This window comes from Falco punctatus, assembly GCF_963210335.1.
Source record: "Falco punctatus genome assembly, chromosome: 4".
Taxonomy (NCBI): domain Eukaryota; kingdom Metazoa; phylum Chordata; class Aves; order Falconiformes; family Falconidae; genus Falco; species Falco punctatus.
Genome location: NC_137583.1, coordinates 82548158 through 82566329, shown reverse-complemented (window position 1 = coordinate 82566329; position 18172 = coordinate 82548158). Strand labels below are relative to the sequence as shown.

At 38.7% G+C, this 18172-nt stretch overlaps 1 protein-coding gene across 4 annotated transcripts in view; it reads left to right on the top strand.

Moving 5' to 3' along the window:
• The window catches only part of CRPPA (CDP-L-ribitol pyrophosphorylase A), a 125476-nt gene extending 110360 nt beyond the window's left edge, over positions 1 to 15116 (top strand). For all 4 annotated transcript variants that reach the window (XM_080383708.1, XM_080383707.1, XM_080383706.1 and 1 more), the window contains one exon: positions 12491 to 15116. In XM_080383708.1, coding sequence (XP_080239834.1) covers positions 12491 to 12595 — 105 coding nt within the window. In that variant the 3' untranslated portion in view covers positions 12596 to 15116. The remainder of the gene's footprint in view (positions 1 to 12490) is intronic.
• Positions 15117 to 18172: the final 3056 nt, after the last annotated feature.

The following is an 18172-nucleotide window of genomic DNA, read 5'->3' as shown; positions in this document are numbered from 1 at the left end:
CTGTCACTGGCCTTATACTAGAAGGGGTTGGGTTTGTTTTGGAAACTGGCTATTTGCCCTCCAGCTATGTGGTGGTTTAATAAGTAGTAGCTAGTGGCAGGAGAGATTCCTCCATGCAATTCAACTACAGAGGGATGCTCAGGTGGGGCCCCAGACTCAGAACAGCCATCACGGCATAAGCTACTGAGGGGCTGCAAAAACCAGCTGAGAAAATGAGTGAGCGCATGTGTGGTTAGTCCATGTTGACATTTTGTGCTGTTCCAGTCATACTGCTACCAAGTTAGCTGGCATGAGGATATTTCAATTGTGTCTTTAAAAATTGCACTATACCCCTCAGTCCTGTCCTTCCGTCACTACCATCCACACTTCCACGGAAAGGTACAGTGTGTGTCCAGTGCTCTCCATTCCTCTCGGCTACTTGGTGAAAACAGTGTGGCACTAGGCCACAGTGGTTTGCTAGTGTGTTTTTTATGATTCTTCTCTGCCCTGTCTGTTGGATCGGACACAGGCTGTTCGCTGCTGCTTTCTGAACCCAGTGCCTCTGCTCACGCCAGACTTCCCTAACCATCATTTCCTCTAGGATTAATTTTTCAAAATTTATATGCTCTCTCCATTGCTCAGCTGAAAACTTTAACAAGAGCAAATGTTCTATTTGCATTGGCTTTAGGCTATGAACTAAGGAGGACAAAGAAATAAAGAACAGAGAAATCAAGAGTTTGGATCAACACTTTTAAAATTGTTATTTCCTTGTGCATAGTGGATAAGGATTCATTCAGTTCATGTCCTAGGGTGCTGCCCAGATAAACTGTCCAGTCGTAAGTGTGCAGGTAAACATTGTGTAGGCAACATACCTGAAACAAAACAATAGAGGCGAATACGCTTTCTCTGTTCACAGCAGTTTTGAGTGTATTTGAGTATACTTGAGTATACCTGTATTTAGAGCTTCTTAGCTCATAGAATTATCCATGCTCACAAGAAATGCAAGTTCCTTTCCCGCTTATTACATTCACTGCATGAAGACTGCTTTGGAATAGGGAACAAGTCAGTGTTCTGTGCAAAGGGATGTGGACAGCAATCAGGATTACTGCAAAATTAATGTAGACAAATGAAGAGCCAAAGGGAATTAATCTTTGTTAATAACTTGTATTGTAAATTGGTTTTCCCCTGCTGACTCCTTTCCTCTTACTCTCCAAGGAGAGATGTCACCTCACGTCCTTGTAAAGTTTTGTCTCATTTCTGGACACTTCTTCATCAGTCAGGTATTTTTATTTTTTGGGGAAACTAAACTAGCTTGGCCTTACGTAAGGCTTGAATTGTTAGGATGGTTTGTTTTTGGGGCTTTTTTTTTTTTTTTTTTTTTTTTTTTGCCTTCCAGTAGACTGTAGACCCTACCCGCTGCAGTCGGGAAGTCAGAGATGCGAAATAAGCTATGCCTAAACATCACACAAATGCAGTCAAAGAAGTTGAATTTGGGTGGTGAGGTGAAAGGTATATGATGGACATTCAATTTTAAATGTGAAGGTGTGATTCAAGGATGTTTTCAAATTTCAGTGTGTAACGTGAAGTTTTTATGATTTGTTCTGCAATCGGAATGATGAGATGATGCAACTTAAAAGCCACTTGCAAGCAACTAGCTAGATTCAACTAGGAGTATTGAATTAAGGAAATCTGTGATATCAAATGCTTAACAACGAGCTTTTGGACAGGCTCTCACCATCCAAAACACTGATTTTTGAGTTACTTTAAAGCTAATTTTGAAATTTTGGGAGAGCAATTTTAAAATAGTTACGTATTAGGTCTTCTTCAGCAAAATGAAGAGTTTAAAGTTTAATTTTGGTCTCTGCAACTGCATAGTAAGCTACAGGGGCTTGTAATACTGTAGTTACTTGGGTTTGTATTTCTGTACCCAAGATTGGAATGTGGCCTTTACCCCACTGAACTGATATTATCATTCTAAAAGTTTGGAAGCCACAAGGCTGGGATGTGAACAATAGCCTAGAACATGTGTATGCATACTTTGCCCCTCAGAATCTCTTCAGTTTTGTTTATTTCTTTCCCCAAAGGAGAACTTTTAATTTTGTTTTTCAGTAGGCTATACAGTTTTTTCTCTGAACCATCTCAAATAAATTATCTGTAATCAAGAGGAATGTTTCAAATCAGTTACTGCAGCCGTGTTGTGCTTGTATTTCTGATTATTCGCAGTCTGTAGGAGTTGTATAATGAAGATTTTAATGACTGAACAATACAATTGTGTTGAAATGGATGGAAACATGCCTCTTCTTATTTTGGAGAGCTAGCTGTCTATTATGTGTAATATTCCATATGAAGTTAGCATCTATAGGTGCTAAGGGGAGAAAAGTGTACTTTAGACTCAAAGAATGGGAAAAATGCACGTTTCCTCTGCACTGATTTTCAGCATCCCCCAGGAGATTCAAGTGCATCACTTATTCTTTCCAAAGACCTTCCCATTTTGTTAGTCACTAATTAAAAGTTGCCCAGTCTTTCTATAGAACACTGATAATCACAATTTTTATTCCAGAAACTATATGAAAACACTCCTGCACATTTTTATGCAAAATTCTGTAACCTGTGATAGCTAAAGCGTTTCATGTCTTGTACTGCTTGTTAGCAACTGAGATGTTTGCAAACCACTGTGTTCATAATTATTTTTTTTTTCAAAATTGCAGCAACCGGTCTATGTTGTTGATATAATATGGGACAGAAAATAAAAACCTATAATATGAAAATACACTGTGTTAAATTTGCCATAAATTGTGTACTTTTTCGCTCATGCTAGAAGTTTATATGAAGTGCTGTATTGTTTTCTCTGTCCCCGTTAGGTAGGTTTTGTCATATCCTAACTAAGGATGGCATAGTTCTCTAAAAGTAAAGAGAAACATTCAGATATTTGATAATTACCTACTTACAATTTTATGATTACACAGATTGACCTCAGGTCTCACTGGGTAGAAATGTCCTACTTTGTTCTTTGAAGATTTTTTCTTATACTTGCAGTATATGACACAGTTTGCCTATCAGAGCCTCTGGCATTGATGTAATCTCTTCTGATCCTTAGCAATGTCTTTATATTTTGAGGATCATATTAGTAGTTTACTTACTCTTTTACCCCTGTGGTTTTTTCTTTTCCCCTTTCTGCTGGCTTGTTCCCCCACCATTTCTCTCCACCTTCCCTACTACACATTTTTGTCTTTCTACTTACTGACTAAAGTTAAAACACTAGGCATAGAGCGAAACTGAGCTTGAAAGTGCTCTTTCTCTGTTTATAATAAGAGAAAACCATCTAAACTGTGCTGAACCACTTTTATTTTGCTGTTAGCCCCATGTGTCAAACGCATTCATTTGTGATCCATAGCTGCTCCTCTGTCTTCGCTTGGTACCTGGTGTACTGCAATGGTCTGTAAATGATTTTCATGATTGGGGTGTTACGTTTTGCAGGAGGCCAGCACTATTTATACCATTTTTTTTCTGTATATATGTGTGTGTGGTGGTTCTGCTGTGTATTCCTGGCCACCTGCAAATCTTAACAGCACAACCCATCAAACTACAGACTCTCACAGTGAAACAGGCAGCAGAGGATCCACCACACGTAACACACTGCGGGAAGCACTGTTACCTGCTGCTGCTGAGTGGAAGGCTTAAATGCCGTTCCCACGTGAATTTGTTAGTGCTGTCAGATTGATCCAAAGCTTTCTGAAACCAGAGGAAAGACCTGACACAGCTTCACTCAACTTCAGCCCAATCAGCAGTTTGCAGTGCTGGTTGTCAGAGGAGAAAGCATGTGTCCTGTGTCTCCAGAGCATTTCAGTTTTCCTGTATTGATAGTAAGAAACATTTTTCCCTTCCCCCTGAAAACCCTTATCTGTTTTACAAGATTAACAGAGTGATACCTCATAGGGCCTGTAGGTAGTACAGTAATATATATTAACATGAATATGTTTCATATTATAGACTTATTTGGTAACATACTGTATTAAGAGACAACCTCTAAGAAACCTCAAACACGTAATACACTTTTGCAAACTGTTAAATGGCTTATTTCTGCCAGTATCTTTGTACCAGTCCCATACAGGTGACAAACTGGCTGCTACTTGAAGCATTAGGTAGCTTTTTGAACAACTTAGAGGAAAGATGGTTGACAGATGGTTGCCCTGTCAGTACTGGCATGTTCACTCTTGCCAAGAGGTTCAACCAGATAGTGGTAAGTGCTGAATGAAAACTCTTGCTTAAGCTGGGGTGATTGAATGTGCTGAAAATGCTCTTTATAACAAGCTCTTCAGATAATTTTTTGGTCCAGGAATTTTCATTGATTATTCAGTATGAACACATGAACAGTTTTTCTTACAGGGAAAAAAAAAAAAAAAGAGGAAAAAAAAGGAGAGGACAAGAACAGGGAAATCTAAAGCCTAGGTCTGTGGATGGCAGAGGCATTATGTCTCTTCCAAACACCGTCTTACATCAAATGAGAAGCAAAAGTTTGAACAGAGTTTTCACTTGCTTCCCAGGCGTCTGCACTAGTGTCTAGGCTGGAGTCGTGTCATGTTTTTGTTGTGACACAATGTCTGTGTGTGTAGAATGGGTATTCCTCCACAGGAATTTTAACCCCAATCCAAAAAAAGTGTGAGCTGGGGGGTGGATTAACCACCTCTCACACAGAAGGAAACTAAACCTTGGTCAGCTACATGCTGCAGAACATGTAGATATGGAGCTGTTTTAAAATTGCTGATTTAGGAGAATACTGTCTGTTCTGTTCATACTAGAGAAAGGAATTAATCCTGTTTGGGTTTTTGTTTGTTTGTTTGTTTGTGCTGTTTTGTTGGCTTTTTTTTAAATGAAAGAGTGAAGTTTACCTTCAGTTTTAAGTCTGTGAGTTTTAGGTGAAAAGATAAATGCAATGGCATCAGGGACATAGTCCTTACAAAGCTCCAGAAGATATAAAATACTTGTCTGACCCCAGTGTATCCGCACAGTCATTTTGAATGTTGATGGCTCTCCATTTGCTTATGACAAACTGTAAGAGGCATGATTAATCAATGGTACAGGAGAGAGAGGTGCAGTACAGCATCCTATATTTATGCACAATTTGTCAGGGTTTGGGTTGATTGTAGCGTGGATGTACAACCATTTAACTGCAGGGAATTAACTCAGATCTATCAGAGTTCATTAATTAAGAGGTCTGCTAGGCTCCATTAGCACCATGACAGTTAGGTTCTTTCAGTGCCGCTCATCACTTCCCTCAATCCTCACTGCATCCCAAATATCCAGATTTCTGAATTATTTCTATTTTGAGGAGTACCCACTAATGAAGAATTGATTGCATTTTCTTAGTTCAGGGAGGAAGCAAGGCTGTGTATACAGAGGTTCAATTATGAACTTCCTGGAGTAATTTTGAACCCAGCCACCTATCTGAACTCAAATGCTACCTTCTTATTTATGTATTACTAGAAAGGAAACCTAAAAATATTCAGAGAATTAGTTTTCTTTTAGAATGATTTGCAAAGTTCTCTTCTTATTGAGGGAAATTGTTGCACTGATATTATATATGTTACTTATCAATATCCTTTGGCACATGGATTAAAAAATGTGATGTGGAAACATTTTAAGAAGAAAGGAGACTTCAGATTAATTTGTACTGTAACAGAAACAGAGGTTGCTTTAATATGCAGATGCATGCCACTACATATTTTGAGTATGAAAAAATGCTTCTTCATGAATCTACCAGAGAATTCCTTATGGTGAGATTAAACACCAAATCATGCTATACAATGGATTTCTGGTAGTGGAAGAACCTCAGTCCCTCTTCAGATCATCTTTTAAAATGAAAAATACTAATTGAAGGAGAAAATTTCAGGTATTGAGGTTTTTGAGGCTAGATTCTCTACTCAGTTTCTCTGAGTGCAAATAAAAACCTGTCAGTATGTAATGTCGGGTGAGTTTAGATATATGGATATGGAGTTTGGTATTGCCTTAGTATAAATTGCAGCATCCCATGGAGTTTTAAATTAACAGCAGTTCCTCTTGTCTTGCCAACATAGTCTTTTGCAAGATGCTTGCCAGAACACAAACTATTTCAGGCCTTTTCTCTTCTGTTCATGCCATGTGGTGCACCTCGTGTGCACCCAGGCCCTCCCTGCAAAAGGGAGCAGCGGGCGTGTGGTCCTTCTGCTGGCTCCAGCCTTCTTCTGTAAGGTGCAGGCATGTGAGGTACAACACAAACGCTGCCTTGCAGTGTGGTTCGTCTCTCCTTGGTTTGGGTGGGAAAGGTGTCCATAGAGCAGTTAACATATTTTTTTAAATGGCTGTGTTTATGTGGTAGTTATGTGGGATTTGTGCCTCATTCTTGGGGGCGGGGTGGAGGGGGGTAATTACTTGATTTTCATTCTGTGTATTGATGCATGTGGGTAGGGAGAGAAAGGCACAGCTGTCACTTCCCAGCAATACTTAGGCTACATCTATACTGGTACATAGTAGAGATGTATATAGTGTAGAACCAGTGATGATTCTTTTGTCCTAGGGCTAAAAGGCACACCACGGTTCTTGTCTGTATGGCTAAGTTCTGGTTTCCCAGAAGTGAGCGGCCTCATTCAGCCTGACCCTTGGGAGCAGTCACTGGCCTGTGCTGCCCCCTGAACCATGCCCAGCCATTGTCTGGGAACATGTTAGCTGGCAGGAGCCAAAACTGTGCCAGGGACCAGGCTTACAATGGAACGGCAAGGGCAGGGGCATGCCAGTGCGCCAGTGCGTGCCCTGGACCTCTTTCCGTTCCTGGTAGAAACGTAACCATATTAATATTGATGTTCCCTAAGTGTAGCAGCATCTTTAAATCATGTTTTCAGTTTCCCATCAGCCCTATAATCAGGGCTAACGTTCCAATTCTATTCATTTTTAAAGACTGTGTTAAATGGAAAGTCAAATAATATTACAGCAAAATAGAATGCAAATAATGGAACACAGCTGTTTTATTCTTTTGGAGGGATGCAGCACAAGGCAGAGGTAATACCTGCAGAGGCTTTGGGTTTGTTTTGTTTTTGTTGTTTTGTTTTTTGGTTTTTTTTTTAGCTAAAAAGAGGTAGTGTGTGTTTTTCAAGCTATGCTTAAACTGAACTGGTACATATGTAAATTGAAATGCATATACGTGAAGATCCAGCTGGGGGAAAAAAAGAAGCTGAACAGATTGAAACAAGGAAATGAATTGTTAGGGGAATGTCAGTAAATATTCAGATATCCTCACAGTTTCTTAAATAAATGCACATTTGTAAAGTACCGGATTGCATATTCCAAACACAACTTTAACTGTCCCTGTATCTATTCCCAGTCTTATTCTGCAGACCAGAAAACCCCTGCAGTCAGTAATTCTACATCAAATAAATTCTGAGTATGAGTTACAACCATCACACAATATGGTTACGTTGGAATATTTTTACTATTTAAAAACAGACAAAGTGGATATTTTAATTTGGAATCAAAGTGCTGTTATGTGGATTTATGGTTTATAAGGTTGGCAGTGTTTCTAAGTACTTTCTTTTCCAAAGTACATAAATATAAAGTGGTAAAAGTTGTGTTTTTAGCTTATAAATGTAGTTAATCATCTGTTCAGACAATAAAAAATTCTATTTATTAATGGCCAAGAAATGTTAGGGGTTTTTGGTTTTTCTTTTTACAAGAGACTCATTTGAGTCAACTGGATGAAATGAATAGACAGTGAATATCACAATGGTTGGGGGGGGATCATGGCACACCAGTTGATCATGTGGAACTTCAGTCATTAATCCATTAAAGTTGTTACTGCCTCCGAGTCTTATTTAAAGGTCATGGTCTTTTTTAAGGATTTCGTTGCCGAGGAAAAGAACTATGTGTGTTTGATCCATCCAGCGTGTGCATGAATGTGCACTCGCTGACTGGCATGCTGAAGGATGTTCTCTGCTTGGAATTTGCAATGCTGAGCAGTGGGTGGGCAATAACGTGCGAGAGCTCTTGTGGGCTACATCAGGATTTGTATCGATCGTTCTGTTCTTACATCCTGTTTTTTATCACGGTTACAATATATGCAAACACGTCAGGCAATTAGACATGTGAAGACCTGGTTTGCTTGATTATTTGACTTCCTGCAACTAATAATGAGATTTTTGAAAGATTTAGTGTTATGCCATTGAATATAAAAGAGGATCAGAGGCCTGTATGTGCAATAGTTAGGTGTGGTAGATTAAATTTGTCCTGGCACCCTTATTGAAGCCTCCCTGTAGGCACTTATCAGCTGTAATCAGCACTGTTGCCAGAAATAACATTGCAGTGTCAGAAACATGGGTGTTTTAAGGGTATAGCTGGAGGACTTGAAACATTCACTTACTTGTTTAACTTTAAATTAATAAAGACCAACAAGATTCTTTTTCTTTCCTGGGTTGTTGAATTCTGTCATTTAAATTCTTGTTAATATTCTTCATAAACACTGCTGGCATCCAAATTATGCATAACTACTTAGGAAAAAGCTAAGTGTCATTGTGGCACATTGGAAATAACCACTTACGTGCAAAGTAATGGCCTAAAATGAAATAAAATCCCAGCAGGATTCAGAGGAGAGGAAAGAATACTCTAAGATAGAACTCTGACCATTGTCAGTCAGGATTATGCCTACACTTTGAACAATGCATTCTCTTTCAGTTGCTAGAATTTCTTTTTCTGTTCCCTCTTTTGTGATAATAAGGGTTAGAAAAGATCAACAAAAGTTATAAATTATGCACTGGCTAGGAGCATCAGATACTACAATAATGATTCCTAGCATAAAAGTGAGTTTTGATTCTCAGAAAGATAAAGGATATACAATGATATTGAAATTCCTGGACAAGTCCAGTTCTTTGTGTTATTTACTACATCTTTCCAGTAAGACTGTGGCTGTGAGAATAAAGCAAGTTAAAATTGGCACTTGACCTCTGTGGCACTGATTTCTCCTGCACTCAGAGGCTAGCTCATAGGCTCAGGTGCTGGACACTGTTCAATGAATCGGTGACCCTAAGATCAGACTGAGACAGTGTTACCGGGAAGGAGCAACGGCATAAATCTAAAAATTAGTAACCCCTATGATACTTTAAAGAGTTGCCCTGTTGAAAGCTTTGGTGCACGTTTGACAATGTCTTTTAACTATCAACTAGAACTGTGTAAAATTAAGAATACCTTTTCTGTTACATTTGTTATATTAAATAAGATGATATATATTGACTTAAAGAATACTTTTCTGTTTTTTTCCAAAAAACAGATTGGAGAGACCAATCCTACAGAGGGGCCAATCCTGTCTGGCAGTGCATTGTTCCTGTCATTGTACTGATTGATTCTAAGAAAGACAGGAACCAGTAGATTTCCTGCATAGTTGTGATAATAGCATTAATAATCAGATTAGAAGTGAAGTAACTGTAAAACACACAAATGCATGTTAATTTGTGCTGGTTACTTTTTGTGTTTCTCTTTTTGAACAATTTGCAATTCACCAGTTGATTTCAGCGTGGTTTGTAGACCACTTCTGCATGCAGGTTTCTGTACACACTAATGTGCCACATTGCCTGTGTTACAAATACTACTCATAATTTTTTACATGTCTTTCCTTCAGAACATGGAAATTAGCACTAAAGCCTTAGGTTTAGCTTTAGAAAAAGCTTTTTTTTTCAGTCTAAAGGAATCTCATGGTGTCATTTTCAGTCTCTCCTGTGAAAGTTAAATTTCTTTCTCTTGCTTCCTTTTATGTTCAAAAACTTAAATAATTTATTACTGCAAAGGAATGTGTACTGAATCCAGTAACCAACAGAGGATGTGGAAAGATTTATTGGGAGAAACATTAAGAGCATTCCTGGCCAGGTGTATTTTATTTCTTTTTTGCGAAATGGGGGGAAAAAACCCACCATACACCTCCAGCCAACTTCAGATATGGCTGGAAGCCCATTTAGAAAACAATGTCTGCAATTGTGAAGTGCTTCTCGAGACAAACTGAACAAAAAGCAGTGAGGGGTGTGAATAGATTGGCATTGCTGAATAGCAAGGAATGTGTTGCTCGGCCTTGAAAGCGACTGCAGTGTTTTCCATCTGAGTGAGCGGGTGTGTGCACGTGACTTCTGCTCCCCTCGTACATCGTATAGCAATTTATACCCATGGGAGATGAGGGAGTGATACCCCTACCAAGCTGGAGTGGTGGATTCAGAGTTCCTCTTTGTACCCTTGGTCCATGACAAAAGATACTGGAGGAGCAGGACCTGAGTATGCTTTTGCATTCCTTGCTTAACTGAATGGGACGTGTCGCTCAGTAAACAGCAAGACACAGCTGTGGCGAATATTTTTACTCTATGACAATATTTTAGAACACTAATCAATGATTTTACTTGTAAGTAATTTTTTTTTATTTATTTAACATGAACTTGTAAGAAGTGTAATCTTTTGAGGGGTTACACATTTTAACAGCTTGCTCACCTGATGATTTTTAGGACAAAATTCTAGTCAAATATGAATGTAATTTTTCCAGGAATGATAAAAGTATCAGGTATAAACTAGCTATTTCTAATTGCATACAGTTACCTCTCTGGCATGTTTCTTGTCATTTACATAAACACAAAGTTAGTAAGAGCATTATCAGAGAATCATTGAACAGTTTGGTTGGAAGGGACCTTTAAAGGTCATCTAGTCCAACCGCCCTGTCATGAGCAGGGATGTGTTCAACTACATCAGGTTGCTCAGAGACCTGTACCTGACCTTGACTGTTTCCAGGGATGGGGCATCTGCCACCTCTCTGCACCTTCACTGTAAAAACCTTATATCTAGTCTAAATCTACCCTCTTTTAGTTTAAAATCATTACCCCTTGTCCTACCACTACCATCCCTACTTACTAAAAGGTCTGTCCCCATCTTTCCTATAAGCCCCCTTTAAGTACTGAAAGGCTACAATAAGGTCTCTCCAGAGCTTTCTCTTCTCCAGGCTGAACAACCCCAACCCTCTTCAGCCCTTCCTCATAGAAGTGATGTTCCAGCCCTCTGATCATTTTTGTGGCCCTCCTCTGGATCTGCTTCAACATTATAAGCGTTCCAGGGACACCTTTCCCCTTTCATTTTTTTCTTCAATCCCAACTTCTTAGTCTCCACTCCCCTCTGTGCTAGCTGATTAGGTAGGTCCCTTCACCAGTAGCCTTATTCCTTAAAAAGCAGTTTTTAACATTATGCTTTTTGTATAAGCTGTTGAAATTGTATCCTCTTTCTCCATTAATCCATGTTTCTTAAACGTCCTCTACAAATCCTTCCTTGATGCAGCATCTTAAAAAAAAACAAAACTGGTGAAAAGATACAGAATCAAACTGCTCCATCCTCCTGCCCCCGGCAGGAAGCTGTATCTGCATCCCATTTTACAGGTATGTGGGTCTCATGTTACAGGACCCCAGTGCTGAGTTCCCTTGATCTGTTCAATAATCTCTTCCATTGTATACCCGCCCTTAAGGCTAAAACAACTGTCCTGACTTCTTATATCCTAGTTTGTCCCCTTAAGCCTATTGCTTCCAGTTGTATCCACCATGGCTATGGAGAACAGCTCATGCTTTCTCTTTGTAGCTCCTGTTCTATATTTGAAACTCTTCTAGATTCTTCCGAGAGTTTTGTAGACCTTTCTTTTTCTCTGTTGCTTCACAGAAATTGTTCCCTTCTATTTCTTTCTCCAGGGATGTTTCTGTGCCTGGCTACACCTATTGATATTTTCCCAGTATACAAATGAAAATGTTACTAGCAGCAAAAGGCCAACCTTTTGTAGTCAATACAATTAAGAAAACTTGGCAATTAGACAGAAGACTCTCAAATGGGAGATGGACTGCTCAGGTAGAAGCACAGAATCAAAGCTGCATTTTATTACTTCTTCCTGTGTTGATCTCTATACTTGCGTACCAAAACCAGACTACTTTTTGAAGTTAATTGATACAAAGATCAGCCTAAACTACTGAAGTCCCAGTGCTTAAATGCCTTTGTGAGTTTAAGTAGTTTGTAGGCTACAGATGGAATTCAGTAGTGCTTAAAGGTAATTTTAGAGGTCTTTAACTATGCTACTCAATAAAATCCTCCATTTCGTTCCAGTGTTTTCAAACCCAAAATTGTGACTACCTTTTAGATTTTAAAAATCAGTTAGGGAGCAAGTGACAGAATCAGGCTTTTGTTTTGGTGGTCTCTGTATAGATGGCATTAATTCTAGCAGTTAAAATATATTCCTTTTTAATAGATAATTTTGCTTTTTAATTCATCATGGAGATTAGAAAATGGATATTACTCTGAGATTGTGTTTTCTTAAAATAAAACTTTTAGGTGTTCTAATAAGTACAAATAAAGGTGTGGGGTTTTTTCAATAATCATATGGTAATTTTGCACACTTGAAAATAGATTTTGAATATTTACTTTTTCCACCTTTGTTACCATGTTAACATTGTTTTCCCCACTCACCCTTTTTTTCTTTTCTCCCCCCCAGGACCATTTGCTGCTTCAGGACACAGTAAATTCTGCTGCTGCTCTTATCATGGCATTAATAAAAGACAGAAATGCGGAGCTGATTGGCCAGCTGTTGGTCGCATAAGACCATAAATCATGTGTGGCTTTTGGAAAAGTTTCTTTTTCATCATCCATTCACCAAAGGTCTTGAAGCATTATACACATTAAAAACTCTGAATTTATGACATTTACTATTAAGATCTTGTAACAACATATTTTTGACACTTAAAATGCAAGTCTGATACTATTATGTATAATGTGTAAAATGAAATACAAATCATTCTGAGATACATGGGTAAGTACTGTGAGGAATGATACTGAAACATTTTTGTGAGGTACTGATCATTCAAAAAGGTGCACAGAGGACACCAAAGCATTCATGCAGAATTCCTTTAACTCATGTATGTGTGTTGTACTCTAGGACTGCATGAATTAACTCTTATTTAGATAAAATTATTCTAAAGCACAGCTCATCTTCTTTATAAGAAATTGTTTAAAAAATGCTGCTATACCTATTAGTGAATGTAGAGTTCATTGTACACTGTAGCCTTCCTGACATCAACAGAAATGCATATTGCAAGAAGTGTTGGAAGTTTCAGTTCCCTGCCCGCCATGGAATGAAAGTAACCTCGAATCAAAGAAAAGATGTGCATGGGGACAATGAGGTGCTAAACCCCCTTTTCCAGATGCAGTATGCTCTGGCTGTAGTACTCCTTAGTGATACACTTCTTCCAGTACCCATGTGCCATCACTCAGAGCTAGCTCCAGTAGCTCCACTGAGTACTGTATTACACATACTCTGTGTTTGCACATGTGTGTACATATATATGCATGTATGTGCGTATGCATGCTTAAAGCAAAAGGAAAGGGTTAAGACCCCCAAAAAATGTTTTACAACGTAATCTGTAGGTAATGGAGAAATAGAAAGATTCTGTTAGCTTATGTGCAAGAACACAGTTTTCATCTCTTGCTGATTAGCTTATATATGTATTAAATAGCCGTGAAGAGAATGGAGCTCTCAATGTAGAATTGAGAGATGCTACATTGCATATGCTACATTGATATTCAAGTGTGAAAAGGTGGGACAGGAAGATGAAATGATGAATGGTTATTATTATGTGAAGTATCTCCAGGTATCACAACCACTAAGAGCAATACAAGAGGATGGTCCTTGAAGACACCTGTCCCTCCTTATGCATCAGACTCAGGAACTGGAGCTCTCCTGCAACTCGTGAAGGGACTGGATTAAAGTCTTATGTACCTGCTGTGACTGGAATAAGGTCTTAGAGAAGTATCCCCACTGGAAGCGTCCAGTGAGTCCTCCATTCAGGCTGAGTGAGAGCACTGCCAGATGAGCAAGTTTCCTTCTGAAACCAGCATTCCTCTCCCTACTCCCAGCACGTTCCACTCCCTTTTGCACTCAGAAAAAACTTAGGATAGCGTGGTCCATGCTTGGTCCCCTTCATCTTTTCCTTCACCTGCCTATCTGTATGTCTGCTTTAGATCTTTTGGAAGCTGATGTTGATCCCAAACCTACTTCATTGTGTGAGAAAAGAAAGTTGTTAGCTGACTGTTCTATATCCAAGGAACACATTTTCTTCTATGCAGAAGTCATCCTAAGACAACTGATGAAGTTCTCGTGCATCATCTGCTTTCTTTCCTTCTCTCTCTTCTCTACTTTGATTATTTGTCCTTTTCTGACACTGTACAACATAAGCATTCATATTAGCTCTATGTATGGCTATACAATAGGTGTATTTTATTCATACATATATTCATGCCTGTTCATATGCACAGTATGCAAATAAATGAGGAACTAAAGAATTTATTATTGGTATTCATAATTTAACAGGACAGTTTTCTCAAGTTTTCTGAATTTGCTTTTACATTAATAATTTTGATGAAGAAATTAATCTCACAGGCTTTTAAAAGACATAATAAAAGATGTCTCTGACTATTTTGTAATTCTTCTTCGCTTGAAGACTAAAATACAGTCTGACAGGTTTTCCCCAAATAATAAACAAGTGTTATAAAATCCTTTATGTTTTCTGTCCACTCTAAATTGTACATTGTGATACCGCATTATCACTGGTTTGTGTGTAATTTATCATTTGCTTAAACAAAACCTTTTAGATTGTAGGGATGTTTTACTTACCTCATTCTCTTAAAAAGATTTCAATCCAATTAAAAATATTACCATAATGAACTGCTGTAATGAAAAATTATATTACAGTTGTTTATGGACTTATTTTGAAAAGAGAATAGACAATGTACAACGATTAGTCAGTTTCAGGTCATCAAACATACTTAGTACTAATCTTAAATAGACAATAATAAGCTTTATTAAGGTACTGTTAATAGTTGCATTATGGATTTTTTTATCTTTACCAGTCTTTCTAACTAATCTATAGACACTGAAAAATCTATTGTACTGGAAGCAAGAACACCAACAACAGAACTACTAAAATAGATCACTAGAACTGCAATTAAAAAAAAAAAAACAAAACCCTGGACAGTGATTAATACTATTGTGTATCCAAACCAAATTAAATGGTCTTTTGGATGATTGTTAATACTTACAATGGGAATAAAGATATAAAATGAAATTAAGGAACTGGTTGATTGTTTTTTGTCTGTGCATCGCTTCTCACAAATAGTAATATTCATGAGAAACTTGGCAGCCTTTTGTATACACATGCTGTTTTAAATTTAACTAGTGAATCAGTCACCACCCATATTGCTTTGAACATTTGGACAGAGATAACAGAGAGCAAATAAAAGCTCAGACTCTGACAGCCTTGCTTACCTTACTTCTCAAGCACTCTAATTAGTATTCCTTGGGTAGTGTTCATCAGAAAAGCAAATACAGAATGTGGCCCTAGAAATGCCTTTCATAACTGCAAAGTTGAGTGAAATAGATTTGTATATTGAAACCAACCCACTTTATGCAAAAACTGAAAACTAAGTTACTTCATTTGTCTTAGATCAGTTGGCAGAAGAATTTCTAGTTACAATCTTTTTTTTCCTTTACCTTTCCAGGCTATATAGCTTGAAAAAGATGGCTTGATGGTCCTCTGAAAAAGGCTGAAGGAATGAAAAGGATAGAAGATGGTGGAATTAAAAAAAAACAACCAACAACCTCCCAAAACCAGACCAAGAAGCAAAGAGAAAGAGAGTGAGGTGTTACCCTACTGTAATCAGTGTCATAACTCTAGCTGATTTTAAAATAATCACAATTAAGCTTTTTGCTCATGTTGATGACTAAGGTAGACTGCAGAACAAAAAGTGTGTCTTGATGCCTTGAAGCTTTTGGTGCATTCAGATCTGTATTTCTACGTGACACCAGAGCCTCATAATCTCTACAATGCTGTTTTAGGTGCCATCCAAACAGAAGTTTCCAGAGACATGTAAGGTTCCTGATTACTGCTTAGCACTTTCCAGTGATACAGCAGCTTTTCCTGTTTGTAGGTGACTCCACCAGAGAAGGGTCATAGTTTGTTCACTCTGTTCTTCCTGTCTTGGACGCTTGCTACTGGTCACTGCTTTTTGTTCCAGTTTTATTTCTGAAGAAAAGCACATTTACTTCCAGATAAGCAGTAAGTTTTTTATCTCATATCTCCTTCCTCTTTGTCCATAGCTTTGATGTGAAAAATGTTTGTTCATCTTATCAAGCATCCACCAAGATGTGCAGACAACGCATGCTTCCCTTTTTTCCTGTTAAGGAAGGTTTGAGGGTTCAGGAATAGGCTCATGTTAACAGTATTTCTGTAGGAGCCAGAATTCTGGGTGAGAGCTACCTTTGACCTGGCCCGATGTGATTGCTCTGATGACTGGGACATACAAATGGCTGGTAGTTGTAACATCCATGTGCTATGGGATGAATTGAGCCCTTCAGAGTCGTGCCTTGGCCTTATGGTTTTTAAGATTTCTGATTATTCTCTCTGGTCCATATGACAGATGCACTAGTCTTATTCTGGTCTGACTAGAGGGAAAAAAAAGTAGTTAGTTAGTAGATTGATTACTTCAGATGCATAGTTTACTAGATGGTCAATTTTTCTCTTCATGTGGGTAGCGAAAGAATGGTATTTGGAGGAATTGCCTTGTTTGTTTCAAAGATCACTTACTAAAACCACAACTAATTCACACTGAAACAGGGAGAGCTGCTGAGACTCATAGAAATAATGTCTTTAAAGGCTCACATTGGTAAAATCTGTTATGAAATATTAAGATATAAATATATATCTTTATCTTATAGAAATGCATAATTATGGTATAAAAATAAGTTCAACTATAACTACATTATTCAAAGCCAACCTTGAACAGCTGAATTCTGAGAAACTAAGAAACTGCTTTCATTATTCCTACCCAACTCAATCAATCCAATCTTTTGCACCTGGTTTCGAATAATTTTTAATGGCAGATGGTTCGATGACTAATTCCCTGCTCTGGCTGTCTACAGTAAGATACCAAGGCAAAATATCAAAATGGGTTCAAATCTTTGTGCCCCCACTGCCTGTACTTTCAACTTCAGACTGATAAGTTTTTATGACGTGCATCTCCCTTGGCCCGCTCCTCAGCCTGGTTGCCCCAGTTCAGTTTCTCTTGTGCTTCTGGCAAGCACCAAGGGAAAGAGGCAATCGCTGACACTGTGTTTTTCCCAGTGTAAATTGATTTTGATTGTCAGGGATGTAAAGCATGTGTCGAATATATATTTTCCTAGGTTATTTCTTCCAGGAATACCCAATTAGTTCTGAGATCAGAGAAACACAATTTCAGTGCCTGTGCTGAGACAACAGTCCCAACTGTGAAAATATGTTTAGGATAGCTGTATGCAATACAGCTTGTGTACACCAACCTGGGGAGCAAGGTGGCACTTCTTAATATTTATTCCCAGGGTAATTTAAGTATGCTTTTCAATCTTTAGATCGAAACAGATCTTCGCACATATTCCTGTCTCAGAAACTGAAATTACGAGTCAGCTAAAATGCCACAACACTGAATTGTAACACAGTTACAAAGATAAATGAGAGGGTAAGTAAGAGACTTGGACAAGGAAAAACTGATGCGAATTTAAATAGGGTGGAGAAGGAAGGAGGCAAGAGAACATACCAGAGCTCCTCCAGATGGCAAAATTTGCAAGGGAGACCCCCTGAATGGCACGATACGCTAAGGGCTGCGGGCAGGAAAGCCTTCCAGGCTCAGCAGTGCCTGAGATGGCAACTCAATAAGGCATTTTCCTATTCAGCAGCCATTTTAGATAATTGCCTCCCTTGGATAGTTATTTGTTGCTGCTTCTGCATCTCTTCTTTTTCAATCCTCTGCCTCCTTCATTTTGTTTCCTTGCCTCAGACTGGCCCCATCACTTCAGATTTCACGTTTCCTTTCCATTCCAGCCATTTCTGTCTTCTCCTGCAGTCTTCTCCCATCCTTTCCCCTTTTTCAGTTACTCGTTCTTCCTCTCCCTATTTGTCATCCTCTCTGCAGTCCTCCCAGCCCACCATCGTTGAAGGAGACACTCCCCCGCCCCCCTTCCCCCTGCAAGCCAGGCCGTGGTCTGGCATCAGAAACCCTTCCTTGCTCCTGGATCGAGAACTGAGGCGTTTGGGCTTTGGCACCTCCATGCTGCTCACAGCTGGGACTGAGAACAGATGTCACTTCCGTT